The sequence below is a fragment of the Cydia pomonella genome, chromosome 8 (genome assembly GCF_033807575.1).
Source record: "Cydia pomonella isolate Wapato2018A chromosome 8, ilCydPomo1, whole genome shotgun sequence".
Classification (NCBI taxonomy): Eukaryota; Metazoa; Arthropoda; class Insecta; order Lepidoptera; family Tortricidae; genus Cydia; species Cydia pomonella.
In genome coordinates, this window is record NC_084710.1 from 11,035,685 (window position 1) to 11,062,948 (window position 27,264).

Sequence of the window (27,264 nt, forward strand, 5' to 3'; positions counted from 1 at the left end):
ATTGGGGCTTCATCCCATTGGATGCGATCTGCTCGCCGCTCCGGTATGCGAGTGGGACATTTCTATTTCTATACACGTGCATAGCGCTGCTTCGCTCATACCTCTCACACCCGAGGGGGTGCGAATATACATCAGTGTGATAACTGATAATCGTGTAAGAGTACAATTGAAAGACGAATTAAAAATAACATCTTTATTTTTTCTATAAACATATAACAAAAATGCATTTTCATTCCTGTTTTATTCTTATAATTACATATTTGATATATATGTGTTGCATATTCTATCCCATATTTATTAAAATATATAAACTATTGAATGCGACAGCGTATGGTCAATTATTTAAACTTCGTCATCGAATACTTTGTCAATAGAAATTACAAGTAATATATGATTTAATTATATATAATTGATTTATCAACATCAAAATGTAAGCCACATAAAGCTTACGTGTATTATCACGTTTCCTTACTATATAGCTCTTAGAAATAAAAATGTGTCTTCAAACACATCAGACTGAAAGGCCTCTCTAAACAATAACAATAATTAGAAAAATAGGATATTAGGCATAATGCATATTATGCACCATTGATTCTTAATATACTGCTTACCTAAGTTTGGTTTCGTAATTTAAACATTAAAGTTTTTACTGATTGAAATAACCTATTGCTTTCAACGCAGGGCCAGTTACAAGTTTCAACAAATTATGTTCTTAATACATACAGACGAGATACGTTGAATGCACTTGAACACGGTGCACGTAACTTGCGCAAGTTGCATATGCATCGTGCAAACATCGTTCAAACGACTCGAACATTTGTATTGTATTGACGAGTTATACGAATGTAATTTTTTTTTTTTAATGGTAATCGCTGGCCATTTGACGTTTGAATAATAATTCAAACCTTATAAAATTAAAAAATGTATAAATTGTTGCTGATATATTTTTCTCGTCTTGGAATATGTAATTTTCATTCTCTAGCCACCGAGACAAAAACAGTTTTGGTTTGTCAAACTAAGGAATGGAATGGGATACCTTTTTACCTGGACTGCTAGAGGTCATATTAATACTACTAATAGCACATGGCACATTTCACACTCCGCATGCATGAAAACGCTTCGCGTCACGCCATTCCTTCGATTTCCATTCATTCAATTTCAGTTTACTTGACACATAAGAAAATTATTTGGATAAAAATTTAAACTAACAAGTAATTAATGTCCAGAGTCCGGAATTCTCGTGGCACTTTTGAGCTGTCATAGGGACTTCTGGTTTATCGACTTCCGATTATACATATGTATATCGATAAATACAGAATACAATATGAAAAATATGGTTACAAGTAGAAGTAAACAATAGGCAGTCTTATCGCGAATGAGCGAACTCTTCGAGATAACCTTTGGATACCAACTTTTAGGAAATTATAAATATAAATTATAATTATAATATTTTATTGTTTCTTATAAATAATGCTACGAGAATTCCGGGCTCTGTTAATGTCTCACGTATTCTAAAAGTTATAAACAGTAAAATAGTACAGTAATACAACTGAGTCGATTCAAATTAAAATTGGTAGATATCTCGTATAAATAACTACAGTATACGATTTAATAAAAGGAAAGTTATTTATGTGTATTCTTATAACTACACATGATATATATGTGTTGCATATTCTAGTACTTGTTTGTACTCTTTGAACATTTGGTTAAGATAAACTAGTACATAATAAAACTGTCTCACAATGATACTAAAACAATAAACTAAATAACTATCGCCATGTACCACTAATAAATTCAATTCAAATTTGATTCGAAACAAATGTCGTAAAAAGTTAATTTTGGGACCTGTTATTTCAATTTATTGTTGAACAGACAATTTTAACAAATCTCAAATTTACTTCTAAGCGGCGCGCTACAATTAAATAGTGGCCCGGAAATATTGACATATTTCTAAGGTCGGGCCCGTAAGCACTAAGAATGGTGCTAGTTCAGTGGTGTCACTCACGAATTCGAGCCAATCGTGCAGTCTAACGCAACTAGTTGCGACCAATCGCGCGCGTGATGCGAACTCATCAGCCAATCGCGTTGTGGCGTCAGACTGCACGATTGGGTAGCTCCGTAAGGCCCGTCTTTAGATATATGTCAATGCCCGAAAATGACTGTAATTTTTCACTTAGTACGGAATGACAAGGAGAGTATTGTACATAATACTAGCCATAAAGGTCAAGTCGACTAGTCGAGAGTGCCGGTTCTGTTGCGAATAATTTGCGCCGCCTCCGTCAGGCCTAGGTCTTCGAGTATCAGCATCAGAGACTTCGACGTTATGGTGCTGTCCTGGCATTCCTGTTCAAAAGACAGAATATCAACAAATTACTACTATACAAATTTGCTACTCAATAGGCACAAATGTTTCCATAGTCAGTGGGACGACACTTCTTCTTTCAGGCATTTTCGGCTCTGTCTCCATTCGGCTCAGCATTGCTCCGAGAGGTTAGGTTAGGGTTGGCACAAATTGACGTCCCTATCCCTATGCGTGCACGACCACAGATAAGATAATGTCTTGAATTTTGATAACCCTAAATAGCCGAAAGGGATAATGCCATATATTAGAAAGGGATAGCATGATTCGTCCCTGAATCGTTGTCAGACTTCGGTTTTGTAGGAAGTGTCATTTCTATACGGCAGTACCATTATTTATTCTTTGCCACAGTTTGGCAAGTGTTGTTCATATCGATATTGTCAAAAAAGTATGCAATTGAGACTAGTCTGGCCAGCCCAGACAATTTGATCAGAAATTAAATTGACGTTAATCTCGTCTAGCGTCCACAACCACATGTACAAAATTTAATCAACAGCTTAAGATGTATGGTGAGATTCAAGCGCTTGAAATGAAAAAACTTGCCCACAAACGTGCTTATTAGCATTGAGAATTGTCATTTTTGCGTTCGCACCTTCTGATTTGATCGGTCACAAACACAACCGTACAATCGATCAATCACTTTTCTTGTGATGGGCATAAATCTAAATCGTTTATAGACCCCTTTATGGGAACCACATAGATTGTGATAGTGCCACAATATATTATCGGTATAATTTTATCGATTAAAATAAAAATATTACTTTGCTAATCCGCGAAATAATAACGTGCTAGTCAATCAATGCTAACCCGTTATCTTAGAGCATGTAACTAAACGGAGACAATACGCGCACATATTCTATCTGAAAAGTCTGCCGATTTTGGCGCGGGGGACGAGGCAACGCACACAAATAGTGTTACCACTATAATGCATTTTTCGCATGCGTTGCTACAGACACGACAAAATTAAAAAACTAGCATAACCTATATTCACACAAGTAGAAGTAGAGATAATTCTAAATACCCCAAACACAATTAGGTTGCGTTGTTACATCACAGAGTTCCTATGGCCACCTCCTGTCTCCATCATCAGATCAGCTGGATGACTTACATGTGCAAATTTTTAGCTGAATCGGAAATCGGGAAGTGGGTCAAATTTAGCTTCCAATAATTGGAACTTGGTTGACGATGGTCCAAAAAGACCTTAAAGTACAAAATATCGACCGACCGGAGGCTTAGGACGACCCCAAATACAGATAAAGGTCCAGGATTATGATGATATAGTAGACAAACGAGCAAACGGATCGCCTGTTGAATGAAGGACCTTATCTAGTTGCATTAAGGTTTATATTTGGTCATATACAGTACCTTGAGCTGCGCCAGCAGGGTGCGGGTGGGGCTGGGCGTGTTCTCGTACCAGTTGGCGAGCGCGTCGTGCCGCAGCCGCGCGGCCAGCGCGCGCCACGCGCCCGACTGGTCGAGCTCCGCGGCTAGCTCACTGCTGTATAGAAATAGGTCGCTCAGGCATGACTCCTCCTGTACACAACATTTTCGTATAAATATCGTAGTCAATAGCCTTATCAGTACCCCTAGTGTAAATTTGATCGACATCATAACGTGACGAACGCGTTTGCGTTAAGTCTCATTTTGTATAGGATTTTGAGTTTCCAAAACGTCCCGCTTGGCGCGCTCTTTCTAAATCCAATACAAAATGAGACTAAACGCAAACGCGTACGTCACGTTTCGAAATCGAATTTATTTACACTAGGGGTACAGATCTATACAACGTTCTTTACCAAACTTTATGGGATTATACACGTCGCTGCGGACTAATTTAAGATGCCAACGAGAAAATGCAAAATATGAGGAAGGAACCTAATGACGAGAGATCACGCTCCTTATTACACATGAAGATGGTGCAATGCGGACTTAATACCGATATACTACTCACCTCTATAATGGCCTTTTTCTACACCTCTACTGTTAAGTATCTGTCATTTATACATACATGAACACTAATATAAGAACATACTAGGTTTGTAAAAAAAGTCTATATTTATTGTCTATTTCTCATAACACTTATGCTTTAAAATCGCTAAAACGTTACTGCGATTAATGGCTACCAACCTAACAAAATCAAAATTAATACAAAATACAATGCAAATACTCTTTATTGCACACCTCAATAGGGAGCGTGCATGAACTGTAGGAGGCAGCACAGGACCCGTCAGATTTTTGGCGCGAGGCGTAAATGTGATGTTTATTGTTCCGATGTAGCCCACAAGATGGCAGCACTTACTATGCACAAGAAAACACGTGAGGTGTAAATGTACATGTTTATGGTTCCGATTCAGGCCATAAGATGGCAGACCCTCCAACGCGCATGGTCCCTATACAGAAACAGTACTACAATAATACAACACATAAAGAAGAGGTAAACAACAGGCGGTCTTATAGCTAAAGAGCGATCTCTTCCAGACAACCTTTAGGTAGCGGAATTAAAAAAAAATTATGTCATGTCAGTAGGTGTTCCAGATACAATAAAAGAAGTCTAGCACAGAATAAACACAAAACAAAACAATATATCATATACAAATATAAATAAAAAAGATATATAAATACATATACATACATATATTAAAATACATATTATATATATATATATATACCAAAATCAAGAAAAAACTGTCCAAAAATTAAATTTAGCAAGGAGCAAGTACCGGGGCCTCATGAGTTACGAGAAGGTGTCGCTGACTAGCCGGGCCGGGATGGGTAAGAATATGCTCTCGTATCTTAGGTGTATAGTTTTGGTTTGTTTACCTAAGTATATTGTTTCTACTAGTTTACATTATTATTTTTGTTGACTCGTAGGAAAAGTATCGTATGCAACGTTGTATACGGAGGTCAAGAAATGCTCGTGACGATTCCTTTAGAATAAGTAACCCACGCCACTAGCCTATTTGACCATTCTTATACAACGGTTGCCCAAAATACTATATCGTACCTACTCGCAGTAAAGTACTGTTGCTGGCGTGGTGGCGCAGCGCAAAGCTCCGACTTATCGCATGAATTGTTGTATGTCTCGCATGTATACAATTACAAACCCATCATCGGCCGATTCGGACTTGACGTCGGTGTCTGCAGTGTCTTGTCGCGCGACAAGTGACTATGTCGAGTATATCTCACCCCCTCATCGGCCGACTCGTACTCATCCTCCGGCTCGGACTTGACGTCGGTGTCGCAGTCGAGAAGTGCCACCAGCGCGGCGCGCAGCTCCAGTTTGTCGCGTGCTAAAGTCCATGCAGACTCCGTATGTGGCTCGTATGCGTGAGGATCCGCCTATAAACATAAATATTAATGAACGATGATAAATTCGGCGTTCAAGCCTCAAGGTGAGTGAACTGTCGATTTAGATGAAATTCGGTATACAAAGAGTTGGATTTTCATTATACTAATACGCATATGAAGTCGCGGGCAGAAGCTAATATTTAATAAATTGCATCGACTGCGGCGCACGGTGCTTGCAAAAATGTCTAGCCGTTTTATCATACTACCGTGTTTTACAGAAATAGGTTGAAAATAATAAATGAAATAAATACCACAGTAGAAACGATTAAAAGTTACCTTTTTGTCAATGAGTAATTTCATAAATTCGATTGTGTTTTCTCTGATTTCCCCGCCGCACACGATTTGGAGGGCCGTGTAGCCGCGGCTGTCCACAGCATCGATGTCACTCTGTAATGTATACAAATAAAAATTATACTAAAACTTTTGATAAAAAGTAAAAATAACAACGTTGGATATGGATACAGGAAAATATGCAAAATTTATGACATCCCACACCTCATGCTAGAGGCTCTACCTCGAAAAAAGGAAAATCGAATATGCAAGAACGATAGAGAGGTGGATAGCAAAATTTCGAGTTGAGTTTTTCGCGGCAAGCCCTCAGCCTAAATGGTTTCATTTTTAGTCGTAGCGAGCGCTATGACGTTCCGGCTTCCCCCACCACCCGCGTTGTAGGAGTAATCTTATGAACTGTAGTATACACTAGTGTCATGTATACTACCTTGGGCATGTGGTCCAAGAGCACCCTAGCGAGAGCCCATCGGTCGTCATGGGCGAAGAGGTGGAGCGGCGTTGTGACTACGCCCGTATTATAGGAGTAATCTTATGAACTGTAGTATACACTAGTGTCATGTATACTACCTTGGGCATGTGGTCCAAGAGCACCCTAGCGAGAGCCCATCGGTCGTCATGGGCGAAGAGGTGGAGCGGCGTTGTGACTACGCCCGTATTATAGGAGTAATCTTATGAACTGTAGTATACACTAGTGACATGTATACTACCTCGGGCATGTGGTCCAAGAGCACCCTAGCGAGAGCCCATCGGTCGTCATGGGCGAAGAGGTGGAGCGGCGTTGTGACTACGCCCGTATTATAGGAGTAATCTTATGAACTGTAGTATACACTAGTGACATGTATACTACCTCGGGCATGTGATCCAAGAGCACCCTAGCGAGAGCCCATCGGTCGTCATGGGCGAAGAGGTGGAGCGGCGTTGTGACTACGCCCGTATTATAGGAGTAATCTTATGAACTGTAGTATACACTAGTGACATGTATACTACCTCGGGCATGTGGTCCAAGAGCACCCTAGCGAGAGCCCATCGGTCGTCATGGGCGAAGAGGTGGAGCGGCGTTGTGACTACGCCCGTATTATAGGAGTAATCTTATGAACTGTAGTATACACTAGTGACATGTATACTACCTAGGGCATGTGGTCCAAGAGCACCCTAGCGAGAGCCCATCGATCGTCATGGGCGAAGAGGTGGAGCGGCGTTGTGACTACGCCCGTATTATAGGAGTAATCTTATGAACTGTAGTATACACTAGTGACATGTATACTACCTCGGGCATGTGGTCCAAGAGCACCCTAGCGAGAGCTCATCGGTCGTCATGGGCGAAGAGGTGGAGCGGCGTTGTGACTACGCCCGTATTATAGGAGTAATCTTATGAACTGTAGTATACACTAGTGACATGTATACTACCTCGGGCATGTGGTCCAAGAGCACCCTAGCGAGAGCCCATCGGTCGTCATGGGCGACGAGGTGGAGCGGCGTTGTGACTACGCCCGTATTATAGGAGTAATCTTATGAACTGTAGTATACACTAGTGACATGTATACTACCTCGGGCATGTGGTCCAAGAGCACCCTAGCGAGAGCCCATCGGTCGTCATGGGCGAAGAGGTGGAGCGGCGTTGTGACTACGCCCGTCTTATAGGAGTAATCTTATGAACTGTAGTATACACTAGTGACATGTATACTACCTCGGGCATGTGGTCCAAGAGCACCCTAGCTAGATCCCATCGGTCGTCATGGGCGAAGAGGTGGAGCGGCGTTGTGACTACGCCCGTATTATAGGAGTAATCTTATGAACTGTAGTATACACTAGTGACCTGTATACTACCTCGGGCATGTGGTCCAAGAGCACCCTAGCGAGAGCCCATCGATCGTCATGGGCGAAGAGGTGGAGCGGCGTTGTGACTACGCCCGTATTATAGGAGTAATCTTATGAACTGTAGTATACACTAGTGACATGTATACTACCTCGGGCATGTGGTCCAAGAGCACCCTAGCGAGAGCCCATCGGTCGTCATGGGCGAAGAGGTGGAGCGGCGTTGTGACTACGCCCGTATTATAGGAGTAATCTTATGAACTGTAGTATACACTAGTGACATGTATACTACCTCGGGCATGTGGTCCAAGAGCACCCTAGCGAGAGCCCATCGGTCGTCATGGGCGAAGAGGTGGAGCGGCGTTGTGACTACGCCCGTATTATAGGAGTAATCTTATGAACTGTAGTATACACTAGTGACATGTATACTACCTCGGGCATGTGGTCCAAGAGCACCCTAGCGAGAGCCAAGCGGTCGTCGTAGGCGACGAGGTGCAGCGGCGTGCGGCCCTCCGCGTCGCGTGCGTTGTGGCTGGCCCCGTGTTGTAGGAGTAACCTTATGGAATGCTTTGCTGCTTCGATGTCGGAGGGCTCGGTTCCTGGGACTGCGGCTAAGTGGAGGGCCGTTTGCTTCTCTGTAAAACAAAAAGTATTTATTATTAGAAAAAAATCTCAAAAAAGGTATGTATGAAAGTCGCCAATAATTAGTGATTTCAGTATACGATGCCGCTAAACATTGAATGATGAAAATTTCTCATAGAAAAATATGCTGTTCAGTACCTATAACTTATATTTTACAATAGAGTTTGTTATAGATGTTAGATAAGTGTTTTTGGTTTTCGTCATGGTTGTCTACCACAAAAACTAAGGCCATGTTTCATAAAAATACCAAGTTCAACAAGTTTAGTGTAAGTGTAAGTAAATATAATGTTTGACCAGCTTGTGGCTTCATAGAATGCCCAACTCAGGTGACACCAGAAACCCTCAGAAAGGTTGATTGACTGTTTTTTTTTTTGGACTATAAAGTACTGCCCATAGAAAATAGTATGGATGGAACGCTCATTTGTTTATTGCATAGAAAATATATGGCGTTGTACTTTGTAGTACTGCTCTACTCTCACCTTTGTTGACGGCGTTGAGGTCGCACGGCACTTTGTTCTTCTTGATGGCGTCGAGTAACGGCTGCATGCAGACGCCGCATTGCGTGGCGTAGTGAACTGCGTTGTTGCCGTCTTGGTCGCATAGCATTGGGTCGCCACCTGGACAAGTTAATATTGGTAAGGCGGGGTCGTAAAGCTAGGAAATCAGAAAGAAATAAAAGATATGACGCGCCGCGCGAAACTTGCGACGGAAGACATGGCCATCGCACCTTTTATCTAAATTACTCAAAAAATATACTTCTGTTTAAAATTTTGCTCGTCAGGTCTCTCGGCTGTATCGCTAGGAATTTTATACGAAAGACAATATTCCTGATTTTTTTCTATCGTGCCAACTTTAACCTAAGTATTAAGCTGTTACATATAGTCCTGTTTCCGTGTGAATTTGCCCTTGATTAAGACGTGTAATAATTCAATATAAGAACTATAAATTTGCATTAACCCCCTATTATATATTTTTTCTTTGATATCGGTATTTTTCCTTATAGGTAACTAGGGAATGCAATAACCGGGCGTTTTTCATTACCGGTAATTTACCGACGCGAGGTCTCACTAACCGGTTAACCGGTAAATTACCGGTTATACGTTTATGAAATAAAAAACATTGATTTTGCATTATTATTGATTGTGTCCTTATTTTCGTCAGTAACCTTTAAAAGTAATCAACAGCACTTTATGGAAACATCGACAAAACAAAATAATGAAAATAAACTATAAACATTAAACAAGATATATTTACTAATCATATTGAATAAAAAATCAAACATGTATCATTTCAAAGCGAAATGAACTTGTACATTAAATAAGCAACATTAAAAAAATTAATTCTTTAAAAATCGCAGTAATCAAAGGGTAACAAAAAAGTGACAGTCGTCATTTAAATGTCATACACGTTTGCATTTACATATCTATCAATATAATATTGTTATTAAAGTAACTAAAACCGTAATCAACATTCATTAAAATCTAGTAAATATAAGAAAAAAAATATTTAACAGATTAGTTTCATATCATTTTAACACTAGTTACTTTAAAATTGCACTTTAAGAGGCCGTTATCGATTTTAGTCGCAAAAATGTCTAACTATTAAAAATAACAAGTACTGGTTTCTATTAGCACGTCTTGTTATCTTTCATTATAATTTTTTTTTTTTAAACAGACTCAATTAGTAATGATTTTTTTTCTGATGGACGTTTAGGTAAACGCGCGGAAAGCAGTGATTTTGTCGATCTTATTTGTAAATTTCGTTAAGTTTGGACTGCTAAAAATGGTAATTTTGTATTACACATATCCTGTACTTCAACTTTAATAAACTACATTTTTGTTACTATAAATTTGAAGTAGTGTAAATGAAAGTTAGACGAAATCAATTTTCTCCAGAAATTACTTCAAAACAAGTGACAATTTCTCTGAAAATTGACTTAATTTCAACGTAATTTTGATACTTAAACAATCTACAACATTTGCTGAAACTGTTCTTATACATCATTTTGTATAATTTACTACCATAATTTATATGAATTTTTAAAAACTATCCCTGCTCGTCACCTATTACCGGGGACGCACGCTTGCGACCTCATTATTAAAAGGCAAAATGAAAAAACGTGCTAATAGAAACCAATACTTGTTATTTAGATATTACGTAACAAAAGGTGTACAATTCCAACGACTAAATCTTTCAATTTAAAATGTTTGCTCTAAAATCGTTACCGGGCTCTTAAGATAGGAGTTGGAATCAAGAACATGTCATCATCAAATCATTCTGTTAATTATATATAAAATATAGAACGTTGCTTAGACATTCGTGAACGATATCTTGAACACAAGTAACCAGCGGTAGAAAATGTTCTTTCGCATTCCACACTTGTCTGACACTACAGACTAAAACAAAGGACACTGAACATAGTAAGGCGGATCGGGTAGGGGTGGCGAGAAGGGAAAGGGCGAGGGATTAGCGACCACTCATTTGTCACAAAACATTGCTTCCTAGTTCCTACTCCGACGAGATCATAAGATGCAGAAAAGTAAGTATTTTAGGTGTCTCTTCGTAATCGTAAACCGTAGTAATTGGTTTTTTTTGTAAGTACGAAGACATAGATGGGCTAATTCAACAGGTTGTTACATTTTTATTTGCCTATACAACGTTCGGTAAATTCCCGGTTACGGCTGGAAATTACCGGTATTTTACCGACTGTAATATTGGTCAAATTACCGGGTAACCGGTTAACCGGTTAACCGGTTAGCATTCCCTATAGGTAACTAATTATGCAAATTATGCAAAGCAGAGTAAATTTCATAAAAATAAATGTACCTTTTTTTAACTGTTAAAAACCGCCTGTTCATTTTCAAGCGGAGCTCTTTCAGTAGAAGTCATTACGTTCCCTAAAGCTGGCCATACACACTCGGGTATTCCTGCGCAGTTTTGCCTGTACAGGTAAAGCTGTATAGGAAAATGTACAGGTGAATGCCACACACACTCTGTTTTACCTGTGCAGTTGATAAAACTGCACAGGCATACCCTAGTGTATGGCCAGCTTTAGCCATGAAAACAATGAGGCGGTATTTAGATCGTTCCCTTAATTTAGTAGTTTCGTTTGCAAACAGTACAGTATAATAATAATATTCATGCAAGAAACATCTTTTTGCAGTCGTCAAGAATAAACACATGCAAAGGAACAAATATGCGTATTTGGTCGTAGAGAATATCATACCGTTGGCTATGATGACAGTCACCAACTGGGGAAGGTCGTAGACGATGGCCAAGTGTAGAATCGTCTGCTCGAGATCATTAGCGAGATTGATAAGATGGTGCATTTTCATAGAGTGCAGTAATTTTACTATGTATTCAAAACTGACTCTATTGTTGTATAGGCTCATGTGAAGGAACCTGTAACAAACGTGTAAAAATTACTAACTTCGCCCCGCAACTTTGTCTGTGTGGAATGTTGATGATTGAAAATAACTATCCTAAGTCCTTCCCCGGGTCTTCATAAGAAATTTCGTGTAAGTCGGTTCAGCGGTTTAAACGAGATTAAGTAAAACACAGAGTTACTTTGGCATTATTATTAGTTGTAGCAAAAAGAATTTGAAATAGAGATGGATGGTCAAAGTAGATTTTGTAGCTACAGTAAATTTACTGACATCTTTTCAATATTGGTTAGTAGAAGGTGTTAGGTCAGCATATTCTGCCGGCATGCATCGGCGTAGAAATATTTATTATTTGAAAAATAAATACAAAATACAAATACGTTTATTTCATTACTGTTTACATTTCGACACATGATTAAAACTTTTAAAACGCCATTGACTTTGCTCCTTATTCTTGCACTGATATGTGTTAAATTTATTAAATGGATGGCGCCATGACCTTTGGGCTATGAAAGAATAAGGACCAAAGTCAAATGCCGTTTTAAAAGTTTTAATCATGTGTCGAAGAATGGCACTAAATTTACTGTGGCTACAAAATTTACTTTGACAATCCACCTCTATTTCAAATCCTCTTTGGTAGTAGGGACAGAGACAGTATGGTAAATATGGATTTTCATAGACGTTATATAATTGCGGCTCTTCAAACCACCCAAAAGATTAACACATCAGTGTTCTGAGAATTCATGAAACAACATTTGCGACTCGTTAAGATTCCAAAAACGATATAGGCAATCAAGCTCGGATTTAATATATAACTAGTGAATAAAACAGCGAGTTGTACTCACGTGTCTCCGTTGGAAAGGCGCATCGCAAACAGTCTCTCTAGTTTTTCTTTCACCACTTGCTTCTTGAAAGCAGCCTTGTTCCGTATATGATCACAGATCTCCTTTACCAACTGAAATACAAAACACTCTTAGTACCTAGATATTAATAGCTACAAATAAGATGGAATGACTTTGGTTTAATTCGTGTTACTATTTAAAATCATAAGTTTTATAATATTAGACTAACATGCATTTTTGGGGCTTGCTTGCGACTATTTTATAATTTGTCATCTACTAAGTAACAAAGCATGCTAGTGCAACGTGTTATAGTTAGAATTGCGCGCGTCAGTTCACGTCTTTAGCGGTCAAAGTGTTAAAGAATGCTCTTAAGTAACATCGGTCATCTTAAAAAAATCCAACTATACAACATTAATTTACTTTAACTGACGACCGGTTTGGCCTAGTGGGTAGTGACCCTGCCTACGAAGCTGATGGTCCCGGGTTCAAATCCTGGTAAGGGCATTTATTCGTGTGATGAGCATGGATATTTGTTCCCGAGTCATGGGTGTTTTCTATGTATTTAAGTATTTATAAATATTTATATATTATATATATCGTTGTCTAGGTACCCTCAACACAAGCCTTATTGAGCTTACTGTGGGACTTAGTCAATTTGTGTAATAATTTCCTATAATATTTATTTATTTTATTTATTTAACTGTGTCAATGATGTCTCCTGAATAGAGACAGAATAACAAAACGAAGTACACCCATAAGCGTAAATTTATAATAAAAAAACAATGCTGTGGAACGTGCAAGCAACCAATAAGATTAAGTTATCGAAACGACAAATGCACATTCAAAAATCTCAGACCGTTTAGGGTGACAGGATGAAACAAGCGTCCATGCGTATTTCTTCCCGTTGTTTATATTTACTTTCTTAACCTCCGATCCGTGTTCGGGCGTGTAGACGGCGGTGTATTCACTCGGCTTGTCCGTTGTGTTGTGGGTCTTCACTTGCGGGCGGGTGCCCTGTTGCTGTACTTGCGTTTTCCCTTGGAGTATAGGCTGAAATATGTATACATGATAAATATTAATCAAAGATAATTAGAGTAGCAAAAACACCACCGCAATTATATTGGTAAACTAACCTTTCCGCGTCCTGAATCCGGTTCCAACCTGTCTTGCATGAACTCAGTCATTGATGGAGTCATGTACTGCTGGCAAAGTGCTGTAAACAACCGGATTTTTTGACTTAAAAAAAAAAACATCCCCACTTTACGTGTAGGGGAGGTACCCTAAAAATTATAGTTTCTAGATTTTATTTTACCATTTGATCGGATTGCTTAATTTATATATCCATGCCAAATTGCAGGTACTAGTACTAACGACCACGGAGCAAAGCCTCAGACAGACAAACAGACAGAAGGACATAGCGAAACTACCTCTATAAGGGTTCCTAGTTGATTACGGAACCCTAAAAATAGAGTATTTGCCGTGTTAAATTGGCTGACTGAGGGCGGGTCTGCAATCTGCATGCGGCATGACCTCATAGGACTAAGGGTACAGTGGACTTGCAAAGGGCTGTGACATCGGTCTGTAACTTCCTTTTGACACCATAATTTTATTTCACCACACCAGCTGGTAAAGGCTCTCTTGATTGTTCAAAAACTGTTGAGAAAGTTACATTTTATCCACATGTGGGGCAAAGTAATCAAATTTTGAGTTGTTTCCTTATGTTGGCTGGTAGAATTGACTTTTAAATCGTCAGGTGACAAGCAAAACTCACTAATCACCACCACAACTTCATAGCCATAATGAACCATATTAATACTGAAATACGGAGTTTTTTGCTTGTCACCTGACGAAATGATGATTTTGAATGATAAATATTAAATAACATAGTTTTGAATTCATTTCCTTTGAGTTTGTTTGATAAGTTACAGTTAGTATTTTCCTTCTGTTGGTGTGGTAAAATAATTTGTGTTTGACTCGCAACGCTCAAGATTCCATTTTTCGAAGCACGCGCTTCGCTCGTGGTTCAATTGTGGAATTTTTCGCTTGCTCAGGTATCAACATTAGCACGAGCGGTTAAACAATAACTTTGCCCCCTTGTAAAACAAATAACTATCTATTGTTCTGGCTTAATTGAGTACTAACCTGTAAAATCATCCCTCTGATCTGGTTCTAAATCCGCTCGCAGAAGGTTTGCAAACTCCGTAGAACTTAAGCTAATCGTAGGCGGGTCCGCCTGCGGCATCATAGGACTGACAGTGTAGTGCAGTTGCAAAGGATTGGGGCTTAGTTCTTGATCACACGCCATCCCCATTAGTGCGTCGCCTAAATCGGCGTTGGTTTGGGTTTCCATCATTACGGGAACCTAAAAGAAATAATATGGCGTCATTTTAACAGTAAGCCGCCATTTTTTAAACCATGTCAATTAATGATAAATGTCATTTGTACTATACTGTGTATCTTTAGGTATTTAAATAAAAGTAAACAAAATCTACCCTCAAATGGCTCCTTAAGCTAGTTGAGGGTAGATGAAAACATTACAGGATCAAATAATGTAGGTTAAAGACAGGTCGTTCAGTGACAGATTCAGGCGGTTTTGTATTTGATTGGTTAACCAATAAATGTTATAACTACACGAAAATGTACAAACTGTTGGTTTACTTTTATTTAAATTCCTATAAATACAGAGTATAATATTAGGACTGTGGGACACTAGAGGTATTAAAATACTACATATTCATGTTGTTTTTAAGAGAATTATCATAACATTGTGTTATGTGTTTACTAATGTTATTTTCATAGAAAGCCAATATGTCGTATGGTTATACGACACATTTATGCAAATTTATTAATAGTGATTATATTTATGTCAATACTTACGGCATTAGGCATCGTCAGATTTATCATATAATCATCATTATCTAGAGCCGACTTCTGTGGTTGTTGCTAAAAAAACAGTTAATGAAATGATTTTTTTTTTCAATGTCAAAATAAAATAACCAAACCAAAATAATAATATTGAGTTTCTTCCACGACAATAATACTTACATTTAATTCCATAACGGTGGCCGGTAGACCAAAACTTTTTATTGATCCTATAACAAAGATAATAACAATTTCAATAATAATAATTTAGTGTAAACTCTTTATAACGTTTTTTAAAGGATCAAGCATTGCGTTTCAGAGTTTTTTTTTTTTCATATTAAGTGACAGCAAAGGTATTTTGGAGCATTCCATGAAATTATCTACCGAACGTAAATTTTCAGAATATTTGCAGGCAGGCAACAAGAGTTTACTTTTCTGTGACTAATGGTAAAAAAAAGCACAGATTCGGCAGCTTTAAACGCCGAAAATAAAAGTACTAACACGGAAAATAAAATGCGTCCGTACGGGACAGCCCGTGGGATGCTCCTTTTATGGTAAGAAAAGCAATGAATGTTAGCCAATATTAACGCCATTTTCAACAGTATTTTTGTTTCATTAAAGAAAGGAGTTTAGAGTTAGGTAGATCAAGTCTGCAACGATTTTGATAGCACAGGCAGTGCAAGTGTTATTTATACGTCATAATTTCATAGAAGTCTGACGTTTAAAATAACACTTGCACTGCGTGTGCTATCAAATGCAGATTTGTCTTGATCTGACTACTAATATCCTCCTATCCATATAATATATAGACAGACCAAGCTAACTCTAAGCTAGCTCTTGCATGGCATTTGCAATGACAAAGTAAGATGATGTCATCATTAATGTCATATTTCTATGAAAATATGACGTTTATAATGACGCTCCCTAACTTTATTCCGTTCAAGTCAGTGAAAAAATAGCTTAGCCGGACTCAAGTACGTGGAGGTGTTACCTAAAGAGCCGGAACTGCTAAAGGAGCTAAACGGCGACTGCATGTTAGCTTTCCTCTTCTTGTTATGCTTTGTGAACGGGTCTGCTTTATACGTGAACTCCTTAGGGTCGCTGCAGCGGCCGTCAGAGGGCCTCACTAGCTCCACTGACACTTTCACGTCATCGGTTATCTCCTGGTTCTTGTACGCTGGTGTCCTGAATGCAAAACATTTCTTAGACGGTCATCGCACGCCACCCCGGTGTACGAACGGGACATCACTAACTATACACTATATTACTAATACTACATATTTAACCAGTTGCCTAATGAAATTAAAATACTTGAACAACCTTAATACGGACGTAAACTTTATAAATGGTGCTTAGACAAAGCCTACTATTCGATAAGTGACCACTTAATGCCGTCGAGCAACAATTAGTATGACATATTATTTATTAATTTACCTATTGACATAGTACCAATCATTTTATTCGCATCACATGTAATGGCATGATATTTGTAATTGATGTATTTAGCTGTAAGATTAGTTTCAGTATTAACATTGTACGCCGCATCGCGGTTCATTGTTATGATTCTACCCTGATATAATTTTAAGATCATTGTAACTCACAATATGGCAATAAAGATAAAGATTTCAATTCCTGAGAACAGAACAGTACTAGCGATGTAGCTTGCCGCATCACAATGCTGAGCCAGCGCCTTTTCTGTACTACGGCTACGACAGGGCTTAATTATGTAATAGTTTTTAGTAATTAAGTTTTGCATGTTTCTATCTTGTACTTTTCTTTTTTGTAATTATCTGATGGCAATACCATGGTTTACAATGTTGTGGGTATGAATAAAGAAATTATTTATCTATTTAAGTGCATAGCGCCATCTCACTCACACCGGAGTGGCGTGCTGATCTGAATCAATGTGATAAATTATTGATGCCCATTGAGTTAATTATCTCACTGGTCGTTTTTAGTTTATAGTAATAAGCGTCATACCAATTACCTATTAAATTAACGTATGCCAGGAAGCAAAATATCCGGGGTATTATACCATAGTCCGACTTCACAAGATTCATATGTAGGTGATGTAACTATTATTAAAAAGTCACATTAAAATTTTGTTTGCACTAAATATTTATATTTCCTAGTTAATAAGGGTGAGTTTTATCTGACAAGAAATAAGGCCCTATGACCAACTGGGACTTACCTGAACACGATAGCGTATTGGTGGTGGACGTCGCTCTGAAGAAAGTGTGCTTTAGCCCACCATGTTATGGCATTATTTTCATTCCTCTCCACGAAGCGGATCTCAATGTTCTCTGGGGACAAAATCAACCATTTCCTAGATTACACCTCTTGATGGTAGTTCCAGAGCTTGCCAGTCTTACGGAACATTAAAATAACAAAAAATAAGATTATTTCGATCGCTCGATTTCGTGTTCTTCCTTTAATAATATCTCTATCATATCAAAAAGTGATACGTTTCATTTCCCAAGTACGTTTTTTCCATTTTTATTCGACAAGCAATTAAAATTTGATTTTCAAGGGATTAGTTGTACTATTTCCATTCCGATATTTAACTCGCCATTCCATAAACAACGATACTTTTACCTAAATTGTTAATTGAAAGAAACCCCTCATGAAATATTATAAAAGTATATACTTAGACATGATTTTAAAGTACATATGCATTTTACTTTCATCGTATTCGAAATGAAAAGTAGAGTGTGACTGGGGTGAATGATACCATTTCAGTCTCGGACTATTGGCGCTCTTACTGCGCTCGAGCATCAAACTACCTTGACCGGAATCAGTGCCTCTCATCCCGTGGTTAACAATCTACTATAAACATTATTAATATCATCATCATCAAGTTCATTTTTGGAAAACGTTTTACAGTGTAAATAGTCATAAAGAAAAGTATTATTAAACAATATTTTAATGCCTATTGATCCGGTTTCTATTATCAATTAAAATATAATACACATACTTAACGTACAGTCACGTCTGAAAACATTGACACGATCGAAGTGACAAAAATATGTATACACGTCTTTATGGCCCATATATTAGGGTAGTGTATACATATTTTTGGCACTTTGTCCGTATCGATATTTTCAGACGTGACCGTACAAGTTCAATGCGAGTTTACTATTGGAATCATTAATGTTAATCCTCAGATTAAGTCATTATTCTTAATTATTAATGAGAGATTAAATCATAAAACTGATATATATTTTAAAGATTAAATCATCATTAACTAATATTTCCAACAAAACAAATTAAACTGAAATGATAACATTTATAATCTCATCACGAGGCCTTACATATTCCTTTGTCGACGGTTTAAAAGAACTTTATTTTGATCAAAAGAACCCTCCTAAGCTTCACTAAATAATTGTGTAGCAATAAAAGTCTTAAAACATTTCGCAATAATAGATTGTCCTTTATTTGACATCTGACCACTGCACATGTAAGCCATAGAAGTGTCATCTCACGAATGGATTTACCGAAAATAGACTTTAACATCATTATAATAAGAGTCAGGTTACGTTTATTTCGGTTGAATAGAATATTTATAAGTTGCATAGTTTTTAAAAAGTCCATGCAAAAGGGTTTCTTAGCAATAAAAAAATGTGGACTTGGAAACCCCTTTCCTTTCTTTCATTGTTTAATGCCCCCATTACACAATGATTGGGTTTACTCGAAACTTTTATGTTGTAACGGTAATTCATTACTAAAAAACCTTCGAGAAATGTTTGAACTATAGAGTTATCAAACTGTGCATAACTTTATGTATTTTGTGTCTTTCATTAAGTATTTTAGGGTAATAAAAAACGTGCACTTACTCTTATTAACTTTCTCTACTAGAATGTAAACGTCCTCGCCGCCTTTGGGACGGCCGTAGAATTTGCTTATGCGGCATATTTTGAGGTCATTAGTTGCTGCGCTTTCTGGAAACAAATCAACAACACAATATTAACAAGACTTAACACTGACTACAATGGTGGTAAATAAGCACACGTTCCGCTTGGTGGAAAGCGGCTATTAAAGCGGGCCCGTCAAAAACAAATGCTCCTTTTTTAAGTACCTATTACATGAAATATCTTAGGGAAAACTCGATTAAAGACATTTACCATTAAATGTATTAAATTAAATATTATAGGACATTATTACACAAATTGACCAAGTCCCACAGTTAAGCTCAATAAGGCTGGTGTTGAAGGTCCTTAGACAACGATTTATATAATATATAAATACTTAAATACATAGAAAACACCCATGACTCGGGAACAAATATCCGTTCTCATCACTCAAATAAATGCCCTTACCAGGATTAGAACCCGAGACTATCGGCTTCATAGGCAGGGTCACTACCCACTAGGCCAGACCGGTCGCCTGGCCTGCCATACATACACCTCGCCTCGCACCATACACCTCAGACAAGATTACTTATTGACGAAACCATAGATACTATTAAACAAGCTTTAATGGTAATATTGTACCTCAACCACTTGCAAAGATTTCATTGGTAAAAAACACAGAGAAGAAATAAAAATACACATATGTGTTTAAAAAACAGTAACGTAAGTCAACAATAGCGGAATAAAATTGATAAAAGCTAGTACAGTGCCATATTATGTCATCTTCGGGAATAATGATGACGTCAAGAACGTTGATAACAGAATCACAGTTTAAATTAATAAAAGTTTGCAATAAAGGTATGTGCTTGACGGGACCTAGGCACTGGACACAAAAGGTGCCTCTGCTAAGATTGTTAATGGTAAGTATGAACCATAGCTGGGCAGAAGTCCGTTAATCCGTTAATCGTTAATTAACGAAGTTAAGTGTTCTAGTAACGGATTAACTTGTAAGTTAACTTTAAAAACCTGTAACGGACTTGTTAACTTCCGTTAACTTTCCTTAAGGTTAATACCCAAGTACCTACTCAAATCCAACACTAGTATACCTTCGAGTGCTGCTGTGGAACGCCTGTTTTCGGCGGGAAAAGATATTCTTTCTCCAAAACGGGCGTCGCTATCAGACGACAATTTTAATATTCTCATGTTCATGAAGTGGAACATGCTATTTTTATTGGCTATGCTATTATTATTTAGTAATGATTAGTAATCATTGATTACCATGTTAATTAGTAGATTAGTCGTTAATAAAAATAAAATTTATGATTATTTCTTCTAGTACTTCCTTGGACCCGGGTACGTCCTTAAACTACGTCCAAAAGAGAGGTATGGGCATTGTGAATGTCATCTCGCTTTGTGTGGATGTCATTCCAGTTCTAGAGCAGAGCCCAACTGGGGAAGTACCTCTACCTTGCAGAAAACAGCAGCCAAATAACACTAGACCCTACTCATAGTGTTGTGTCCTGCCGGTGAGTAAGGTTGCCAGAGCTCAACGAGGGGGGGGGGGGGGGGGGGGTTAGGGTCGGCAACGCGCATGTAACTCATCTGGAGTTGCAGGCGTACATAGGCTACGGAGACTGCTTACCATCAGGCGGGCCGTATGCTTGTTTGCCACCGACGTAGTATAAAAAAAAAATTGTACTTCCTATTGCGTATATTTACGATTTCGAGTTAACGATTACCTTTAACTTCCGTTAAAACATTTGAAAAGTAACGTTTTAACGTTTAACGAAGTTAACTTTCATTTATCGGATTAACGATTAACGAAGTTTACTTTTTGATTAACGGTGCCCAGCTCTGGTATGAGCAGTCAACTATAATATTATCCGTACTATAATATAAACACATCTAATGTACATCTTACACAGATCGACCTAGCCCCAATTAAGCAAAGCTTGTAGTATGGAATCTAGGCGACGATACACATACGTATATAGATAAAATACATACATAGAAAACATCCATGACTCGGGAACAAATAACTGTGTTCAACACACAAATAAAATGCCCTTATCGGGATTCGGACCCGGGGCCATCGGCTTCATAGGCAGGATCACTACCCACTAGGCCAGACCCGTCGTCTGATATAATCTTTTACGAAAGAGAGAGAGAAGCAAAGAAAGGATAAAATATTAAAAAGAAATCCATTTCTTTGGATAGTATCTTTTCACTCGTAGAACTGAAACCAAACAGGAGATTGTGTGTACGGGTTTTGGGATATTTAACATACATTTACAGGATTTCAAATCCCATCATCCGGTGTACAAGTTAGCATTTCGATAATACCAGAAGCAGCGTTTGTTGCCAAAATCATATAATTACCATAATCGCTAAAGTTAACTGACCATTTCTAACTCTTATTACAACGAGATAAGGTTCACCATCGGTTATTAAAGTGAGATACTGCTAATACTAAAATACTCTAGCGATCTTTGTTCTAATAACAAATTGTTTGCACGGAAGGCGGCTTCAAATTACGTTATATCAACTACTGTGCTTCCTAACTTGCCTAGGCGTTTGTTTATGGTGTTCGCATATAATTTGGAATGTTTAGAATATCACATGCATGCGAAACATCGGCGTTATTAAGGCGGGATTCTACCAGTATGCGGCACTGTGCGACACAAGCATATTCAGTACAAAAATGCTTATGCTGCACCCTGGTGGAATCCCGTCTGTAGAGAAATCAAAAACATTTAATTTTGACGACCTGTCTGACCTAGTGGGTAATGACCCTGCCTATGAAGCCGAAGGTGCCGGGTTCAAATACTAGTAAGGGCATTTATTTGTGTGATGAGCACGAATATTTGTTCCGAGTCACGGGTTTTCTAAGTATTTGTAAATATTTATATATTATGTATATCATTGTCTAAGTACCCACAGTCCCACAACACAAGCCTTATTGCTGAGCTTACTATGTACGTGCTATTTAGCTTGCGCATTTTACTGATTTAACATGCTATATTTATTGTTATCGCGCCGTATATGTGTAATTGTAATATGAGTTCAATGAAGGTTTGAGTTGGATTAAACATTTTGAAATCGTAATGATAACCATAACTAAATATATATGTATAATTCTCACATAGTCCATAACTAACATCAGTGCAAAAATTGCAAATGCTCAGTTGACTTTAGAGTTTCTCGTCTGCTTCGTCGTATTAAATATAACAATTTTAACGCACGGTTTTGTTGTATCCAAATTTATCAAAGTATTATCGCATTGCGCATCTGAATATACTGTGTTCTTAGTGAGATATATCCAAGGAAACATCTATATCTATACATGTTTGTTCTATGGTTGTTTCTTGTGATTGTTTCTGTGACCGAAATATAATATATATATATATATATATAATTATATTATTGCAACTAACAAGAACATATTATTGTGATTAAGTATCGAGACGTTTACATTACTGAACCATATATCAGTCAACCATAATAATGTAAAATGAATCATTCGACCTTCGGAATATCAACAAAGTAGCGGCAACAATTATACATGCTTACCTAAAATTATTTTTGCCACTTTAGTGCAGATTATGGACGAATCTGATCAAATGGCCGCATTCGGGCTTGCTGTTTAAATGTAACGTAGGTCATGTCATTAATAATCAGAAAATTTGAATCATTAGAACATAGAATTGATTTTTGAAATGAGTTTCCTTTTACTCGTAAAATCTAACGAACCAAAACAAAAGCAACTCTGTTCCAATAATGATTTAAATTTCATTGGAGGTAATTTTGACTAATATTAGTAATATTAGCACTGTGAGACGCGTCTATCGTGATTAGAGTCTAGCTCTAGAGGTCAAGACAGTAGCAAGACTCGCCCCGACCCAAGCATTTTGCTCTATCTGAAACAAAATAATAAAAATGCGGCCAAGTACGAGTCGGACGCGTCCATGAAGGGTTCCGTACCATTTATGACGTATTGAAAAAAAAACTACTTACTAGATCTCGTTCAAACCAATTTTTGGTGGAAGTTTGCATGGTAATGTATATCATATATTTTTTTTAGTTTTATCATTCTCTTATTTTAGAAGTAACAGGGGGGAGGACAGACATTTTACCACTTTGGAAGTGTCTCTCGCGCAAACTATTCAGTTAAAAAAAAGATATTAGAAACCTCAATATCATTTTTGAAGACTTATCCATAGATACCCCACACCGTATGGGTTTGATGAAAAAAAAAATGAGTTTCAATTCTAAGTATGGGGAACCCCCAAAATTTATTGTTATTTTTTTCTATTTTTGTGTGAAAATCTTAATGCGGTTCACAGAATACATCTTACCAAGTTTCAACAGTATAGTTCTTATAGTTTCGGAAAAAAGTCGCTGTGACATACGGACGGGCGGACAGACAGACAGACAGACAGACATGACGAATCCATACGGGTTCTGTTTTTTGCCATTTGGCTACGGAACCCTAAAAACGCATTCGAGGTAGAAATATAAAAAGGGCAGCTACAAACAACTGTTTTACTACAGATTATAGAGGAGCAAAGTCTGAGTCATTAATGTTATTATTCAAATATTCAATTAGTAACTGAAAGACCTCTAACATAGATTTCACGTGGCAGTTTTAAAAACCAGAAACTGCCTCTAGCAAACTATAAAAATACTAAATGCATTGTCCTCATGTAATATTTATAGGATAGGTATACAAATGATACAATAACGACTATTTTCTTTATATATAACGTAAAAAAATGTTGACGGAGTCCTCATAGTCTTTTTGAGTTGCGATTAAGATAGGCTGAATAAAGAATTTGATTCTGGACTTAGGTAATAGACTCGGAAGTTTTGTAAGCGCTGAGTCTTGTAAAAACATCTCGTTCTTCAAATTTAGACTCAAAACACTCGAGTTCCTACCAACACTACCAACCAAAGCATATTACCATAATAAACCATAACAACAACACAATAACACCCATTACTCACACAACACATGCACAGTTGCACACACTACACATGTATATCTAAATGTAAACACAAGGAATATTTTCATGAGATTATAAAACAAACTGCCGGCTGTACTACATATTGTCTTAACACTCTTAGAAGAAATTTCGTTTGCTCTATACGAAATTTCTGCTATAGCAGGCCATATGAGTTGTCAGCCGCCCCAAAAAAAACAAGTCCAGCAGGCTGCTATGGATATTTAGTAACTTTACCGGCAGGAAAAACACATTGATTCAAATGTAGCAGGCTAGTTCAATTTTCACAAGTCTCAGCAGCAGGCCACGTGGGTCGCCGCGCCGGCGTACCAAAAATCGGAATCATATTCAAGTGTAATTTTTCGGTCTTGACAAGTCAATGTCTATACCCAGCAGGCCAAAATCAAGCGCGAATAAACGTCATTTTCGTAATAGAGAGCGTTTGACTTGGATTTACGTCGTACATTATTACACTTATTGTCTTCTTCGCCTTACCTAGGTGCCACACAGCAAACCAGTGTCTATCGCCTGCGGCTACAATAAAATTAATAAAAATAAAAATTAAGGTAACGTATTGTAATGTTTTTACTCTGTTCTTGTAATATTATTATTATTTTAACTAGACCATTTTGGACCGGTATGTCTTATACATTTCTAATTAACTCATTTCCCGCAGCCTACATGGCCTGCCGGGAACCGCAGTTAAATCGAATGAATTTTCAGTGGCCTGCGGCACGGAATTTAAAGTATCTAAAAAATATAGTGGCCTGCTGTAGTCAATATTTTGCCATATGGCGCTAAGAGAAACTCTCACCTAGTCATTAAATATTCATTCATCAATTCTAATGAACCTAAGCTCAGTGGGGTTGCTTTGTTGTTTTACAGATTTCCTACGACCACCTTTGTTATAATTATAAGACCGGCTCGATTTTTTAAGTTTTAAGTCAATATACTAGCTACATACAAACCTACAAACACTGCAGGTTAAATAAGGCCTTGTGAAAATAATTTTCTTAGGTATACTCAGCTTAAATTATTCTTATTTTTATAATTCAGATTTATGCATAAAGAATAAAAACTCACTCATGTTATGTATAGGCTCGGAGAACACCGGAGAGCAGATCTCGCGGTCGGTGTCGATGTCGTGGGCGCTAAACCTCAGCCTCACGATGTTCAGGTTGATACCTCGAGCCTCCGTCTCGCAAAAGCTCATGAGCTAGAAAAAAAACTCACCTTTGACTCTGGCGCGCTTGATACGTGCGGTAAAATAGAACACCTCAACTTCCTTCATAATTTTTTTAAATTTGGAATTATATGGCCGCGCACACGTCACTAATGTTTATATTATAACTTTTTAAATTTAGGGACGTATCCGGCCAGTCCGACCGCCGCGCGTCAATGTTTATAACTAACTGAGGGAAGCAAGGTTGTGGTTATGGGTCCCACTTGCTCTAATATGAATTATGATAAATTCGTAGGCATTCGTAGGCACAGGAAGTTAAGATACCTAAAGTATAAATAACAGATGGTTTAAAATTAAGTTTTTTGTTAATGTCTATATTTTATGAAAACCTTTTAGATGGTTAAACTTTTAATCGTGTTTACAATTTATTATTCTTCCACATTCACCAGACTTTTACACATACATATATTGCCATGTCACGAGGTCTCTATTGGCCCCTAGCCTAATTTGCATTCAATCCTGACAATTTATATAGTCTAGTTTATTAGGTGTTTTATTAAATTTTATTAGGTGGTTTCTTAGTAAGATCTTGACTTAAAAATGAATTTGCCTGCATACATTATAAATATCATTACACTAAGAGCTCAGATTTGTAAGTAACATTTACGTAAATGAACGCAAATTTTATTATATGCACTTTCGTAGGTATCATATACGCGTTTAAATGACTTAACCTTTTACTAAAAAAATTAATTAAGAATCACAATGCAAATAAATACTTAATCGGTCCACAAGTTCTGCCACAAAGGTTTTTACTTATAAAACATAATACAAAGCTTTTATTTAAAAATGTAGCCATGATTCGAAAGCTTCTTTTATGGTAACAAAACGTAATATAATTTGTTTAAAATATTGATAGCGATTTTATTTACTGCGTGTTTACTTTGGGATTGTCGTTAGACGCGAACACACGGCTGGATTGTAAGCTCCTAAAATTATACTTTATACAAGGGAGTAATTATCACTGTCACATGAATAAAATAGTTATAATTGTATTCCTTATCGAGACTACTTTATTGGAGCATATTTCGTCACCAGCATTTAGATCTCCGACAAGGCTGAACTTCAGCTATATTATCCGTCAAACTTAAGGTACTTTTCAGTAACACGCTTAGAACTTATCCAAATAGAAAAAAAACTTATCCAAACCTCTTCAGTGAGCTGAAGTGGGTGAGCAATAAATATAACGCTTGGCGACAAAACAGAGCCATTAATTATTATTTGAAGGGAGAACAAACGAGCATGTGTTTGGTTAAATAAAAGTTCACTATTCAAGTGGTAACAAAAAGTTTAAGCAGCCCGAAGCTATTAAATAAAACATAAGATATAATAGTGAAAACTATTAGCTTTTTTTTCTAGGTTTAACTAACTGACATTTATTGTGTTCATTATGTTCTGTTTTTATTATCCAGAACTTGATCATGTATCACCCGATTTCGAGAAACAAAACAGTATACAGAAAGTTCACCGTTGCACCGTTGTACCGGACCGGGCATATAACAAAACAATACCAAAATCATACCTTCTAAATGTGTCCTTTACGACTCGTGCTAATTGTGAAGCTTGCACATTATCCGCACAATGTTTTAAGTAAGATGATCAAAATAGAGTATACACTGTATTTGAACTTACTC

General features: G+C 37.4%; 1 protein-coding gene across 3 annotated transcripts in view; it reads right to left on the reverse strand.

Annotated features, from left to right (window-relative positions):
* Window positions 1-178: 178 nt before the first annotated feature.
* LOC133520560 (nuclear factor NF-kappa-B p100 subunit) overlaps window positions 179-27,264 on the reverse strand; it is a 43,562-nt gene continuing 16,476 nt past the window's right edge. For 2 of the 3 annotated variants that reach the window (XM_061855059.1, XM_061855057.1), the window contains exons 5-21: window positions 25,471-25,603; window positions 19,373-19,477; window positions 17,731-17,842; window positions 16,531-16,724; window positions 15,723-15,769; window positions 15,555-15,620; window positions 14,820-15,039; window positions 13,811-13,890; window positions 13,596-13,727; window positions 12,681-12,790; window positions 11,679-11,854; window positions 8,932-9,069; window positions 8,243-8,445; window positions 5,981-6,091; window positions 5,543-5,695; window positions 3,725-3,892; window positions 179-2,343 (exon numbers count right to left, since the gene is read on the reverse strand). In XM_061855059.1, coding sequence (XP_061711043.1) covers window positions 2,233-2,343; window positions 3,725-3,892; window positions 5,543-5,695; window positions 5,981-6,091; window positions 8,243-8,445; window positions 8,932-9,069; window positions 11,679-11,854; window positions 12,681-12,790; window positions 13,596-13,727; window positions 13,811-13,890; window positions 14,820-15,039; window positions 15,555-15,620; window positions 15,723-15,769; window positions 16,531-16,724; window positions 17,731-17,842; window positions 19,373-19,477; window positions 25,471-25,603 — 2,259 coding nt within the window. In that variant the 3' untranslated portion in view covers window positions 179-2,232. The remainder of the gene's footprint in view (window positions 2,344-3,724; window positions 3,893-5,542; window positions 5,696-5,980; window positions 6,092-8,242; window positions 8,446-8,931; window positions 9,070-11,678; window positions 11,855-12,680; window positions 12,791-13,595; window positions 13,728-13,810; window positions 13,891-14,819; window positions 15,040-15,554; window positions 15,621-15,722; window positions 15,770-16,530; window positions 16,725-17,730; window positions 17,843-19,372; window positions 19,478-25,470; window positions 25,604-27,264) is intronic. The other variant, XM_061855058.1, reaches the window with a different exon arrangement.